Source organism: Chlamydotis macqueenii, chromosome 6, assembly GCF_036417535.1.
Source record: "Chlamydotis macqueenii isolate bChlMac1 chromosome 6, bChlMac1.mat, whole genome shotgun sequence".
NCBI classification, from domain to species: Eukaryota; Metazoa; Chordata; class Aves; order Otidiformes; family Otididae; genus Chlamydotis; species Chlamydotis macqueenii.
Genome location: NC_141561.1, coordinates 36,802,377 through 36,817,893, shown reverse-complemented (window position 1 = coordinate 36,817,893; position 15,517 = coordinate 36,802,377). Strand labels below are relative to the sequence as shown.

Here is a 15,517-nt window from a genome sequence, read left to right as displayed (position 1 = left end):
TAAGTGTCAGCTGGACCAACAACATCCACAGGACAGTATCCAATTCCACCAGCTGAAGAGACATATTTAAAACCAAATGAACTCTGATGCCACACAGCCCTTAGCAAACAACCGTGACCACTTCCAACCAGCACTGGTGCCACCACGGATTGGCCAGCAAACAATTAGTGTTATATGATAAAATTCAAATGCATTCAAATGCACTTTGAGGTATCCTTTATTTACAAACGATCCTAACGCTGGACAAGTTGGCTTCATGTACAGAGTGGAAACCAGATGACACCTTAGTTGAGGTTTTTCAATGCATTTCTGAAGTCCGAGAGATACAATCTAGATTGAATCCATAAAGTGTCAAACAAGACTTAAAAGTTACAGAATGGACTGGGAGTTACTGAGCAACATCTTTCCCAACTTCTCTGAGAACACTATGATCACCACTTCCAACTCCCCTCTTACCTCACTCCTCTTTCCTATCATGCCATAATCAGCAGAAGATATATTTACAGTACATATTTAGCTTTACTCCTCTTCCCTTTGCATGCCTATGCAAGGAATGGATTCATTTTTGTTGCTATTGCCTTTATTATTTGTGAGAAAAACTTCAGATTACTGTAACAAGGCAACAGCCTGGAAATCTACACAGAAACAATTCAAATCCCCTTGCTCTACGCTAAGCTCAGCATAAGCTTTTGATTCTGATTTTAATATAAACAGTTTCAGTTAATGAATTGTGTGAGACACGCTGACACTATATCCAGTGCGCAGGTCGTTTTGACCCAGTAGTGCTAGAAACAGCATGACTAATAGCAGGTTAGATATGGTTTTGGACACAGGTCAGGGGGCCGTTTTCATTTTGTTATGTGTTAGTACAACTTGACTTTACAACATGACAAACAGCAAAAGCGTAGAAGGAGCGGCCAATTCAAGGAAAAAAACTTCTGTCGTTTCAAGGGAAGATTTATGTTTGTAATAAAAATTATTCAGAATTTGTACTTAAAAAAAATAGGCAGAACTTGAGTATTTTTGAAAATTGGTTACTTGACAATCCTGAAAACGGCGGTGCTCATCCACGAAATGAAATCACACGTGTGTAGGTGCCATTTAAATTACCTCGCTTTGCACAGCCTGCCGTGTCAGTGTTTCAGGGCTAGCCACAAGGATCGACATGGAAACTCTTTCCCTGTATTCATACAGTCCTTAATTTATCAGCCAAGTTTAGTAGTGAATACAACTATAATAAGTTATTTCTGTAGTATCCAACATCTATTATGGAGTTACAAGATGCTTGAATTTGAATATGAAAATCATTTGAAGCCTATGTCTAAAAAACTCTTATTCATTCACCAAGATAATTGGCCACACCTATAAACTTAGCTTTGAGTTTGGATCAGCTTGACTGTTCAATTCACCTAAGAAATGTTACTGCATTATTCACACATACCCACACTCCCTGAATGTGTAACAGTTAGTGCTAAGTAACTGAGAGTTCGCTCTTTAGTATGAATCATAATACTGGATCCCAGAAGCAGGGAAACTTTTGGCAAAATACACTGTAGAGGCAAGGCATATTTACTTATGGTCAAGAATTCTTGAATCTGGAATGAATAAGCTCCAAAGTCATACAAGCCCATGATGACCTGCTGAAGAAGGCTCCTATCTTTCCTCAAATCACCGGCCTCATTTCAACATTTTCTGGGGAGAACGCCATTCTCCAGTGCATCAAACCAGTATACTCCATGTGTCAGTTTGGTTACCAATTCCTTTTCCTATCTAGAAAACCAATTGCTACAGCAAAAAAGGTTTGACAGTAGCCATTATTTTCAATGGTTGTCTTTTGTCCTGATGGACACAAATTTTAAATTAAAAAAAAAAAAAAAATTATGAGCAGCAAGAAGACATTCTTCTTCCATACTCTCTCTTGCATGAGGCAGAGCCCTCCCCTGAGAAGACGACATTTGATGCAAACTCACTCCATACAGAACCAGCTCAGCCGTCGGTGCATCATGCTCCAGGAATTACACGCACTCCTGGAAATTCACAAAAGGCCACCTGAGATGACTCAATATACAGTGTCAACAGCTGAACTTACTAAGTTGCGGACACGGTGTTGCCAGCTCCAGAGGAAGAATTCCTTCTCTACCTTCTTCCCCAACAAACTCTGTCGAACAGGCTTATTATGGTTTGTGTAGTACATGGACACAGGCTGCCTTGAGGACTATGCTTGATGTTGCCTTCCACAAGCAGGTCTGAGCTCTAATATAGCTTTGTGGTAGCTCAGCTGAAACCAGAAATAATAGAAATACAGCAAGCAAGTACAATGCAATAACACCCTCCCACCCTCACCAAAAACCCCTCCAAACCCACTCCAAAATCCAAGCAATACATGGATGAGTCCACATCATTCTTCCCCAATTTCCGTGTTCTCTGGTTTGGTTCTGACCTTGCTCCGAGTTCCTCCAGGAAGGGTAGTTAGATAGACATCATATCTCAGGGATTTGTGTGCCAGACAGCACAGACGAGCGTGTAAGGGCTCCCACAGAAGCTACAGAGCCTAAAAGGTTCACCACTGCATCTAATCCGACCACATAAGAAGTAGCTTGTTGCAGAGAAACGGCACTCGTGTTTGTCAGAGATTACCTATTTTTTAGGCCTAGTTCAGTAACCACTCAGACAGCGGAAAGCTGACAGGGTTCCGAGGTAAACAACCAAGGACAACTGCTTTGTACTTAAAAAGATTGAACACACAAAATAGGTTATTTCTTAAACTTGAGTTCTTCAAGAGTCAGTCTTGAAAAGAGGCATTATTTTTCCACAAAGAGCTACATTACAATCAAAATCTTAATTAAAATCAAGACATTTGAACATATTAATGATAAATATTACAGAACTCTGAAGTCTCACATTCAGTCTAACTTCTTTATGAACAAACTTTGTCCTTATGATACTAAATTATCAATTTAAAAACAGTTCCATGGCTATAACAGAAAATGCATAATCAGGAAAAATATAGACGTACTGTCTTACTTCCTTAGGACAATTTTATTCCAGTACTTTTTTCCTCTGGACAGAGGAAGCTATTGTAACCGAGCACACAACAGCTCTTTCAGAACAGAAAAAGTTACCAGCACGCACAGAAGTTGCATCAGGAACAGAGGCTCTACACAATGTCCAGAGCCTGTTGCGAAACACATAGCTTTTATACGCTGCGGATTAAAGAGCACGACCATCTGGTCAGCTTTCGGGCTAAATGAGCCAAGGCTGTCCCGCGTGCCAATTTGCACGACTGATAAAAAAAGGCCTATTATACATCTGTCTCAGTCAGGCCTGATAGTACGGGTTTAGCAACACTCTCCCGTTTTATGATTATTTTAATTTTTATACTTTAACAATACAGTTATTTCTATGGGTACAACTGCCATCGGTAGGTACTGCATAAATGCTTTTCACGCTTTATTATGCAAAATTAAGATTTAAAGGATAATGGCACTAAACTGACACTTTTTACATTGTTTTTAATTCTTTCTTCCAACTTTTTACAAGATTCAGTATCGCGGAAGCCAAAAGGTGAAGGATTAAAAGAAGTCTTCACATAAAAGCTCTAAGGATTGATATTTAATGACCTGTGAGATGTAAATCAATGCACAACAGCACAGTTTAAGCTTAAAATACTAGGACAACATTTATATTAAAAATAATTCACCTACAGATAATACAGTCTAGTGTTTATTGTATGTTATGGAAGGTACACTTGAATTTCAAAAATTTAAAACATATAAAAAGTGGTTAAGGGCTAACATTTTATCAACATGTGATAAATGTCTAAGAATGTTTATTATACAGCAGGGTACAATGGTAGTGTTAATGCCAACAGGGCACCACAGAAGTTAGTTTAAAAAAAAATTTCCACTATGCTTTATACAAACAACACCACTTGCTGTTGTTTAAGAGTATCAGGAGAGGATTGCTGTCTGAAGGATAAGCAGTCCTATAACATTTTTAAAGTTAGATAGTGTCATAGTACGTAGATCGGTGAATGTTTCAAAATAAAACTAGAAATGCTGTAATTACTTCACAGAAATGCACATCCAATATTTGTTTTCAATAAGAACAATAGGTACAAGATTATAACTCTCCCTATATGAAATAATTTACACACAGATGAAAGCTACACTGTCTAAAATAATCACTAAATACATTTTTCTTCTGGGAAATAAACAAGCAATTTTTGTTTTGCATGATCAATATCAAAAAACATATAGCAGAAGTAGTATTTTTTTAAACATAACTGAAGCTTTAAAGTAAAAAAAAAAAAAAAAAAAAAAAGGAAGAAATGAGAAAAAAAGATTCTCCATGAATGTGCAACCTAAAATCAACCAAGCTTATATTGTAGTACAACCATATTAAGAAACCACTGATCAGAAATACAACTTGATGGAAAAAGTTTATAATCCACAAAACTGTTCATCAGGCCATGAAGTAAAATAGCTCCACAGTTTACAGATAAAACTGAGGCCACATAGACGCGTGCTATGTCTTATCTCCAGTAAGTAGATACTTAGGCAGAGGATGTGACGCTTTGTTTGTAGACAGCATGGTATGCGTTTCTCAGCAAGACGTAAGGGAAACAAGACTCCAGGAGATCCATCGTCAGGAATGGAGACTCCTGCACAATCTGAAACATAGCAGAAACACAAGGTTTTGCAGAACACCTTCTACTGCCTGCTGCTGCTCATTTGTTTCATGGAGATACTTTTGCACCACAACACCACTCACAGATTTCATAGCAAAAAGAAAGAATAAAAAGTGTAAGCGTTGGGGAGAAACATGTTGCTATAAACTCACCACTTCTCAACGCTAGCCATGTAGATTTCCTACATGGACAGAGTCATATAGGACTCCTGCCACTTCCAAAAGACAAAAAATATGGAAAGAAGCAGAGAGGATCTTCCCCCACAAACTCTGAACAGTGCTTCTCTAATGTGAAATTTCATTTTAATATTGTATGTACTAAATGATCTACAAAAATGGTCTGAACAAAGTGACACAATGTTCTATGAGACGAAGGACGATGGTAAAAATGTGTGTGTGTATTGGAGGGATGAAAACAATTTCCAACACTAGAATGCCAGGAAGAATGACACAAAATTATTTCCACTGGTTGATGAGCTACAACACACAAAGTGACACCCCAAACCCCCTTGTTGAATGACGCAATGTGGAGCCTATTCCTGAAGTTACTAACACAAATAAACAAAAGCTTACCATGTCTAGTAGTAGGTAAACAGATTCTCTGTTCCTTGTAGTAGTTTTGTCCGTCTCCTGGCCTATCTTCAGTAGGCTAGATGATGCAAGCTACATAAAAATGAGTATTTCAAAGCAATCAATGAAACAATGCATTGGTTGTCTTCTGCTATGTTGCTATAGACACACACACAAAACCTTTCTGAAGAAATCAATATCCTAGCCAACAGACACCGCTGTGTGCTGGTCACTGCAAAGGAAGGTAAGCAATCCTGAACGCATGAACCATCACTGGGCTTTAGTCTCAGTGAGCCAGTTCCGTTTGTTTCTAGCAATGTTTAACAAGCAATATGTGCTCTTACTTTCCCTGTCCTTCCCAAAATACATATAAAAATCAATGCTTCTTGATAAGATTTAAAGTGATTGGAGTTTTTATTGCTTGAAGTTATAACCATTTTGCAATAGATGGACAAAGTAAGTTTTACTTTCTATATTTTTAATTGAAGAAATGCCATCCTAAATGTAAATGAATAGTATTTTATTAGACCATGAGCAATCCTCCAATAGTAGTTTTAAAAGATATCCTAGAAATCTGTAACACGTACTTGGGTATTTACAAACTCAGGATAATAGAATACGGTAAAATACTTCATTTGCAGATGCATTGATAATCCATGTTTTCATGCCTTACAAAAATTTGAAAAAAACAACTCTTTTCAACTTTCAGATGTACAATCATCATTTATACACTCACACCAAGCAACAGCAGTGTGCCTAAATCACATTTACCTGAAATGGATTTTAACTCAAAATGTTAACTTGAAAATCTAAACCATGATTCCTCTTGAACAAATACTGTCATTAATCAATTTATACTATAAAGTGAATGTGCGTACTTCCAAATAACACTCAGCAGTATTAAGTAACCTAGTAAGCTTTTTCCTGTATTTAATTAACTTTGACAGGAAAGTAGATCATCCCCAGCAGTGCATTTTCTTCTTAAGAGAAATGTTTTTCTTTCAGACTGAGAGTAAATGATGTATAAAAGGTGTTAGAAAAAAAAGATTATCAGAATATCTGAACCATCAAGTCATGGTCTGTGCAGTAAAAGCAGTGGTCTGAAACCAGTTCATAAACATTGAAAAAACGCAAACCTCATACCAAAAGTGTTTTCATCACATGAAACTATACTGGTTTCCTTCACTTGTCAAATGTATGCAAATTGACACAACCATTTCTCTTTCATCTTTTACAGCCAGCAGCTGTGTTACACAAGGTCAATAGCCAAAGGTTTTCTTCTGTTTTACAAAATGCAATGAACTTCCAGAAATGAAAGATCCTTTTAAGGAAAAAAAAAAAAAAAAAACCAAGAAAAAAGAAAAATTGTTTCTGTGGACTTCTGGTTACAGAAAGTTACTATTATCCCACCCCTGTAAGTGTGTAAGGCACCTAAAATAAGGGAGGGAAGAGATTTTTTTTTTTTTCTTTAAATATTTCAAGGCCAAATACCAAAAATAAAGAATCTCTCCAAAGGAGAAACAATTTTAAAAATTCAAGTGAGGCTGCTGTTTCACCTTTAGTTTCCCTTCAAGTATCAGCTAATTAAGAGTCACTTTTAAAATTCTATTTCTACTTGGGAAGGACAACAAAATGTATTTAAAATGCATCACCACCACCTAAGGACTTGCGATTTTTTTTTTTTCTTCAGCACCAACCAAAGATTTCAGAAGCTTTGATCTTCAGCTCACTCTAAAACATAAAAACTCCTCTCCCAAATATCCCTGTAACACACTGCTCTCACACAGTTCCTGTTTAAGTAGTGGAGACATGTCAAAAGGTGCAACTCAAAAGCCACTCTGACCTTCTCTGAAAAAGTAAAATAAACTAAAGAGTCCAGCACATAATGGGAAAAAGTCTTCTGGACAGAAACTTGATTTTATATGCACTGCACGCTTCTTTCTCCAGTCATGGGCCACACAATGTAAGAGATGGTATGTGCTAAAATACTAAAGATTATACTGAAAAAAAAATTATGACTCTTGTACTGATTTGCTCCTGTTACTTTCCAACATCACACACAGTTAACTATTGCTAAAGGACTACTGCTAAATTTAACCTACATATAGACTTGTATTAACAAGTATTCTCTTGTGCACCAAAACCAGATTTATATGAAATCAATTGCATTGCATCCCAAATCTAATATTACATTTTCCATTTGAATTTGAAAAAACTTCCTGAAGTCAACAGATAACTTTTCTTGTTAAGATATAAATTTTAATCTACTGCTAGATCTCAAAAAATAACTTAACCACACCTGATTTTCTCCTAGTCAAAATGAGCACTGTATTATACAATAACTTTAGGTCCTCTGCAATCTATAACAGGAAAAATAAGTAACATTATAACTATTATGAAGCAATATTGCTACAGGAACAAATGTTGGTCAATCAATACTCATTCATACTAAGCTAAATCTTTATCGTACACCCTTGTGATTAAGATTACTCACGGCTGATTGCTGCTGTAAAGGTAACATTTGCAATGACAAACACATTGATAATTTAACGACAGGCCTCTGCAAGCCAGGCTGTGTATAAATACGAATTGAGGGGCATTGGGGGGTGGTGAGAGTTCCCCTCTTTTTAACGAAGCTAGCTCTAGAAATGAAGTTATACATACGGCCAAAAATTCTTTAAGACGGTCTTCAATGCTTCCCTTGTGGATGGTAAATAAAGCTGCAGCAATCTGGTTGATAGCTTTTGCCAAGCAATGAATATTGTTGCAATGCCCTAAACAAAAACAAATACAAATTACCTCAGCATCACGTTTGAAAATGACAGCCTTCTCCGGAAAACATCACCAAAGAGTAAACAGGCTTGGCCCAAGGAAAGATCAGCTTTTAGCATCTTACACAACAGCAGCAAAGCTCTGGTACTAGGAGCTTGGTATCAGGAAAGCCACCAGAAATACAGATTTCCCCTCAGAATGCTGTAATGGACAGAACAACCTGACAAAGATCCCTGTGGCTTTTAGAAAAAAAGGAAAAATAAAATATTGGAAGTTTATTTGGCTTCTACAAAGCTTGTGAGTATTACCACTTGACTAGGCTAAAAAGACACGCGCAAGCAGGACTTCTTTAAAGCTAATTGGTTGTTTTTCTCCCCTCTATATAAATGAGCAAGTCGTGATGCCCAGCCAGCATTTAACCAAGAGATCTACAGGAACTCAAGAACACAACTGTCAAATTGCTAATTGCTGTACCTAACATCTTGCCCAGAATTCACCCAGGCTTCAGAGGCCTGGAAGGTGATTAAATGACACTAGTTTTCCAAGTGAGCAGAAGAACTACTTCTCTGCAAGCCTGGTATCTCTTCTAGGAAAATAAAGTCAAATCTATTACTTGAAAACAAAATTAACAGACACCTGGGCAAATATAATGGGAAAGCACTAGCATATGGAAGGAGGAGGTCTTTGAAGGTGTTAAGCAGTGCACAAGCATGCAAACACTACTGATTCTCACCAGTTCTTTTTGACCATTGCTGAGCACTGAGCTCATTTTGTCATTCAGTCATTTATCATAATGCTAAGATCATGACTGAGGAGTGAGGTCAGCCAAACGTCATCACTCCACACCAGAAAAATGGATTTTTTTTTTTTTCCTCCCTATGCATATCATTATCCTTACTTCAAATGAATTTTGTCATTTTATTGCACAATTTACTCAGTGTCATATCTCTGTACAGCTCTCTGGTTCTCTAATAGCCTCAAATAAGTTCACATATGAACATTTTCTCACCTCACTCATACCCTCCTTCTAGGAGATCTATGAATATGCCGACTAGTAGGTCCCAACAAAGGTCCCTGTGGATCTCCACCAGCAGGCCCCCCAGAGCTGATACTCCTACTCTGTCTCCTATTTTTCAACTAAATATTGATGCATGAATATGCTCGTCCAAAAAAGGAACAGATCACCACTTTCCTTGAACATCAGTCAAGAACATCTGTTCTGCTGATTTTATATTTATTCTTGAAGTGACTTCATTTTTTTTATGTCTCAGAGACTGTAGAAAAAGCATCAGCAAGGGAATTCAGCCAAGGAATTGTTGTCTTCCAATCTGCGACAGGTTTCAAGTATTTAGAAAAGGCTGTCTCTTGCAGACTCGTGTTCCATCCTAGCCTCTAGACGACAAGTTAGTCCTCTAGCCTGATATTTGACCAGCAGTTCAGATTTCTTACTGGGAACAAAAGTAAAGGTCTGTTCAAGACTGAGCCTTTATTTGGAGCTAGTGGAAAAAACAGGCTTGATCTTAAAGTAGGCAGAGAGAACACAGACATTGCTACAGCTGTCCAAGAACTGTCTGTATTTGCGAGGTGCATCTTGCCAGACTAGAAAGCTGAAACTCCTTCAGATCTGTGACTTGTTGATAGATAAATTCAAGATTTGTCCAGGGAATTTACTTCATAAAAAGCAGCATTTATTAAGTTCTTATTCTGGAAATAGCATCTATATTAACTGTCTAAAGCCAGATGTTCTACAATAAGGGCAGAACAAAACAAAAAGTAGTATTATGCAAGGAAGGCAGGACTGACAAGGTATATTCTGTTTGCTCAGTTATTTTTGTAAGGAGAGCATATTTTATGTATTTCTTGTACCAGACTCTTTTCCTCTCAATAAAAAAGAGCCCACTCAGTAAAGAGTTACATAATACAGAGGCCACATCTCATAAAACCAGTAGCAACTCCTAATACGGACTTATTTGAGTTCTAGATGTAACTTCTCTCCAGTCACAGTTTTATGAGATCTTATTAACTGTTCTTACTTTAAGAATCCACTCTGAAACACGACTTTGCCTGATTTCATGTTAAGAGTTACTGAATGTAAATAGAATCACAGAAACTGGAATACTGAAACTACATGGTATAAAACAGGCAGAAGATAAGAATTATCTGTTGTTTCAGCCTGCTAAGAACCTGAGGACGAAGAGACTTAGAAGAGAGGAATTTGAGGAAAGCAAACCTGCAGCTCTAACCAGCTGGAGAACCTCTGGCTAGCCTGACTCACATTCTTAGAAATAAATTTGCAGAGGGGTGAACATGAAAATATAATCAACTATTAGAAACTTCTAGTACTGTCCCCCTGGCAAGTAGTACAAAACTGATATCTGAGACTCGACAGTAGGTAAGATGCTTTTGAAGGAGATACTGGTAGCAGAAAGCACTTCCAGAGGGGTTTTTTTTTCATGTATTTATAAAGTAAAACCTTTCTTTTACGTTACCTTTAAAATTTGTAACTTTTCAAATCAACGTTCAAGTTATACTCATTATATCAGAGACTTATCCAACTTTTTGGCAATTGGCAAAAGGCTACAATATCTGTTTAAAATACAACTAGAGTTAACAGATCCCTAATCTCTCAAAACTGAAGAAAACATTTATTAACTCTATTTAAAACAACAATCTCTGTGTTTCTCAAAAAATGTCATTTGCATACTACACAAAGTGATACAGAAGGCTTTCAGAATTTTGGTCTTTTCCTGGTACTTTAAGCTTTCAGAAGTCAGTTTAGACATTCTTTGTGAGTTAAATTTTGAGTGGATGAAAAATAATGCAACTTAAAGAAAATAGGAAAAACATGCTGTACCCAGTAAATGGATGCAGAATAAACACGGTCTCTCATGTGAGCCATGCTACACAGCACAAAGGAAATAGCTTGAACAGCTGAAAGGTGAGTTTTTTATGTGTCGGAACAGTTCTGTTAGTAATTTTTTTTTTTCAACTTAATTTTCTCTGAAAGAGAACTTTTTTTGTGGATTACATGTAAAGAATTTCCTTGAGGCAATTTTTTTTTTTTTTTTTTTAAAGTAAGAAAGTTGAAGTACTGTGTAGGATGTAATTCTGTTCACAGCTTACACCTTCCAGATTCTGTTTTCGAAATTTTATGCTTAGTAATATGAACAGCACATTAAATATAGAAAAGACACCTTGTATGAGTGGCTCAAAGCCAATGTAAAGATTACTAAAACACCTATACCATTGCATAATATGTCTCACATGTAGAATGTATGCTCTAGCAATTCCACACATTAGTACAAGATTGCCCCCTACAGTATCTGAACTGCTCTTAAAATTTCATTTAGAAGACTCATTTTTCACAAAAAGTTATCTCAAACAAGAGTTAAGTAAATGCTTTTTAAAGTAACTTCTCTGGATTAGGGCTAACAGATTGTTAAATTTTGTTCACTACAAAATGCAATCAAATATTTAAAGCAAATGTAGTCAAGAAACTACCAGGACTATGATGAAGAAAGAATTCACAGCAAATATTTAGCTGAGTCTACGTTACCTTCAATGGCAGGGCTATACTGAGACATCACATTACTAGCCAAAGTTGGCAAGGAGACTGCCACAAACACCATGAGAAGGCAAGCAATTTTATATTCTTCTTCTGGACTAATGTTTTCTAAAAACAAAAACAATAAAGTTCTTTAATTAAAGGAGTAATCAAACTATTTCCTTCAACTGCAGGCAGTTTAGAATGTAAAATGTTTGACCAACCCAAAATTTAAATCCATTAACAACATAACAACAAACTCAATGGCTGTACTGTGAAAGGAGGAATATTATGTCAGTCATGCCAAAAGACACAGGGTCTTTACAGCAGCATCACCACACATTCGCACAAAATTAGTTTAAAAAAAAGTCAACAGTTGTTGAAATACAGTACTTATATCTGTACAAACTAAATTACTGAAAACAAAATACATTGAACTGCAAAGGTAAGAATCAAAATACAAGATCCTAACCAATCAAGAAAATCTACAGAAATTCCGTCTTATTTACCCAGCTTAAACATTTCACAGCTGTACCACAATGGAAATAATCTATTTTAAATGCTATTTCAGATACTAGCTATGTTTCAAAGATACATATCCACGTATATTGCACATATAACATAAATAAAACAAATACACTTTTTTTTTCCTTTTCAGGTAGGCAAATAAATTGTGCTTGACACTTAAGCTTGAATATTAAAATGTTCCTTGAAATTAGCTGTATTTTCCCCTTCCAAAATAACTACTATTTAAGCAAGAAAAAGCAACTTAGATAGCATTTAAAATAGTCACGATCCGATTACAACATTAACTATCCATTATATACAGAGAAAAAAAACAATAGAGTGCTCAGTAAGGAAGACAGGGAAAAAAGCTGAAGACTGTCAAAAAGCACTTAAGAGTCTTAATTAATTATTTCGAACTTGCCAGAATAAACAAAAAAGAAAAGCTTAGAGAGTGGTGGCTTAAAGAGGACAGCACTATACATGTTTATTTTACCTTGTTTCCCCTTGTAAGTGCCATGTTAACACTTGTATAACACACCAGTAACACAATGTTGTGAAATTCATGAAGCACGTTCAGCTGGCATTTCAGCTCCTAATGCCTCCTTACATGACAGGGATTTGTTACACATCTGCACCACAGAACTGATTATGTCTGTCATTCCTCACAATAACAGTCCTATTTTCATTGTCCTTAAATTACAGCAGTTTTCACCATTAGCTATTAAACTCCTTCGACATCTACTCATTATCCTTTTCTAGGTCAAGAAGTTAATTCACGCGTGGTTGAAAAGATTCTCAAGCTAACAGATCAGCAGGCAGCAGGCACAAATAAATCGTGTTCTTATGCCACGTATGGAGTTCACTGAAGGAATACAAAGGACCCAAGATATAAGTCTCCTAACACTTTAAACACTTCCATGCCTGTGTGCATTTATTTTTTTTCCCATCTTGTCTCCTTTCTTTTTTCAAACACTTAAAAAAAAAAAAAAAAAAAAAAAAAGAAAAGAGAAGTTGTAACTTCTTACCTGATTTTTGGGAAGACAGGGCTACGACCAAGGCAGGATCAATCTCACAAGGCAATCCAGCAGCTGATGACAGTTCATATACATTCATTGCCACCTAAGGACCAGAAGAAAGATAATTACAAAAAAGACAACATTGAATGCTTTTTGTGTAAACATGATAAAGCACAGTTTTGCTGTCATGTTTCGAATGTTCATATTAGAGTTTGAGGCACTAAGGAATTTCAGAGATTTGCCTAAAACAAGATGAAGAGACTTGAGATTTTTGTTCGTTTCTAACCCACATTGAACAGCTGGGAAAGTACTTTGTGTGCTAGATTGTAATTTCTTTTTGTCAAGCCAAACTAAGCTTGTCTACTTTTCTACATTACCTCCAAAGCAAACATCCTGACTTCCAATTAGCTGTTTCTACATCTTTCTTCACTGTTTAAAAGAAACGAACAGATTTTCTCTACCAGCTCTAATGTATCAGCTAACATCTGCAAATACAGCATTTGCAGACAGAAGCCAAAAGTCACAACCTGCTGAAATACTACAGTAGGGCAGAAATCTTACAACATTCAAGTTTGATTCAGATTCAGTGTCCAGTGATTCCAAGTGCCAAAAATTGGACTCTAAGTGGCCTTAACACTTGGAGGAACTAAGAAATATATTCCATTTTCCAGCCTGTCCCAGGCTGCATCTTTTATTGCCATTAACAAGCGTTCAGCATAGCTCTTCTCTCTTTCCCCCATTTACATCCTGGAGAAAGTATCTGAAGCTGTAGTTCAGATGAAATCTCTGCAAAAGCAGGTTTATATCAAATACAAAGGAGTACGGGACATGCTAGCAATGTGTCTTACTGCTGATAATACTGAGAAGTTTTGCATTTTGCCCATAAATTCTCATGTAGTTGGGTCAGCTGCACATAGGAGATAGCGTGCAGACCATCCTTACTCATGTGCTCCGGTCTGGCTACCTGAGGGCAAGTTCTGACATGAAAAGCATACGATGTTCTTTGCACAGTGCCATGCTGTCAGCAGGAACATCGGGTATTAGCTTGAGTACAGGCATTAAAAGAATTACAGAGCATCTGGACAGGAGCTGGTTAAGGAGCAACAGTGGAACACATACAAGTCTGTTTCTAAAAGCCTGTACAGATAGCCCAACATTTTAATATTAAAAACAAGCAAATAAAAGGAGAATAAATTCCCATTTGGCCAGTCACCCCAAATCATAAGTTTCAGGGATACTAAAATAAAAATAACATTTTGTAACAAGTATTTATTTCATCAACAGCTTTAAAGCTATTTATGCTCCGCCTGGTAAATTCAGTACACAGGAAATTACTATGTTATTACATCCTAAAATATGCCCAATTGGGCAACTGTCCCAATCCATTGTACAAAGCCTTGTAAAGATCTGTCTGTTGACATGTCTTCATTTAAGGGGAAAAAAAAAGTCTGCCTTATTGTCCCAAAAGAAGCCCTTGTTGCCTACAATTGCACTGCTGTATGTGACAAGGCCAGGAGAAAGCTCAGACAATGAGCTGCTGATTGTCCACAGGGTTTAATTGTTAGCAGGCTCCTAACACAGTTCTGGCCCTTCCAAGAAGCTGTTTTCAAGATAAAGCTCTGGCAGAGTTATGGGGTAGCGCATGCCAGAGTTCCCAGTATTCCCAGTGGGCACTATGCACAAGACTACATAGGTTTGTCTCCTTCTCCATGCACAGCCCTCCAACGTTATCCAGGCAAGCTATGTACTCTCAAACAAGCTGATATGGCATCATGTACCACAGTGCTGTACCACAGCACTAGAATTTATTCAGACAGTCTGAACTAGAAAAACACACACACAAAATGGGTATATTTAAGAATCACAGTGTCTCAGAAGGCCAACAGCAAAAAATTACAAGAAGCAGAGGCAGCTAAGTGGTGCTACATGGCATGAGGCAAAGAAAACTCCTCAGCGTGGTTTTATTCAGCAGCAGATAGCTTTTTTTTTTTTGCCATCCAATTATTCCAGTGACTGCAAATTACTCCAGTGACTTCCACAAGAGAAGTAGCAAGTAATATGCTTTCTCGTATCTGCTGACACAAATGAGTTCAGTGGTGTCTTTAGAAATCCACTGAGATGTTTAAAATGATCTATTATCGTCAGCTTAAAAATATCAATGGGAAAATACTGTCTTCAGTGATTATGATTGCAGCCTTTATCCCATCCTGTTCTTCAGCACCCCTTTGATACCAGAGGGTCTAAGATACTTTCTGAAAAGATCAAGCAAAGTATGCAGTGAACTTCCCTTCTCATCCCTTCTGCATACTGATTCCTCAAGTTCAATAATGAAACATGATGCTTTGGTGATCAATGATTTTCTCTGTAACTCCAGCTGAGAATTTTAGAAAGGCTTTTCTTGAGAAGTGCAAAGGCAACT

General features: G+C 36.9%; 1 protein-coding gene across 4 annotated transcripts in view; it reads right to left on the bottom strand.

The window, feature by feature from the left end:
- Nucleotides 1–3,492: 3,492 nt before the first annotated feature.
- The window catches only part of NCKAP1 (NCK associated protein 1), a 58,556-nt gene continuing 46,531 nt past the window's right edge, over nt 3,493–15,517 (bottom strand). For all 4 annotated transcript variants that reach the window (XM_086751577.1, XM_086751578.1, XM_086751579.1 and 1 more), the window contains 5 exons: nt 13,108–13,201; nt 11,588–11,704; nt 7,924–8,033; nt 5,263–5,352; nt 3,493–4,672 (listed from right to left, as the gene is read on the bottom strand). In XM_086751577.1, coding sequence (XP_086607703.1) covers nt 4,556–4,672; nt 5,263–5,352; nt 7,924–8,033; nt 11,588–11,704; nt 13,108–13,201 — 528 coding nt within the window. In that variant the 3' untranslated portion in view covers nt 3,493–4,555. The remainder of the gene's footprint in view (nt 4,673–5,262; nt 5,353–7,923; nt 8,034–11,587; nt 11,705–13,107; nt 13,202–15,517) is intronic.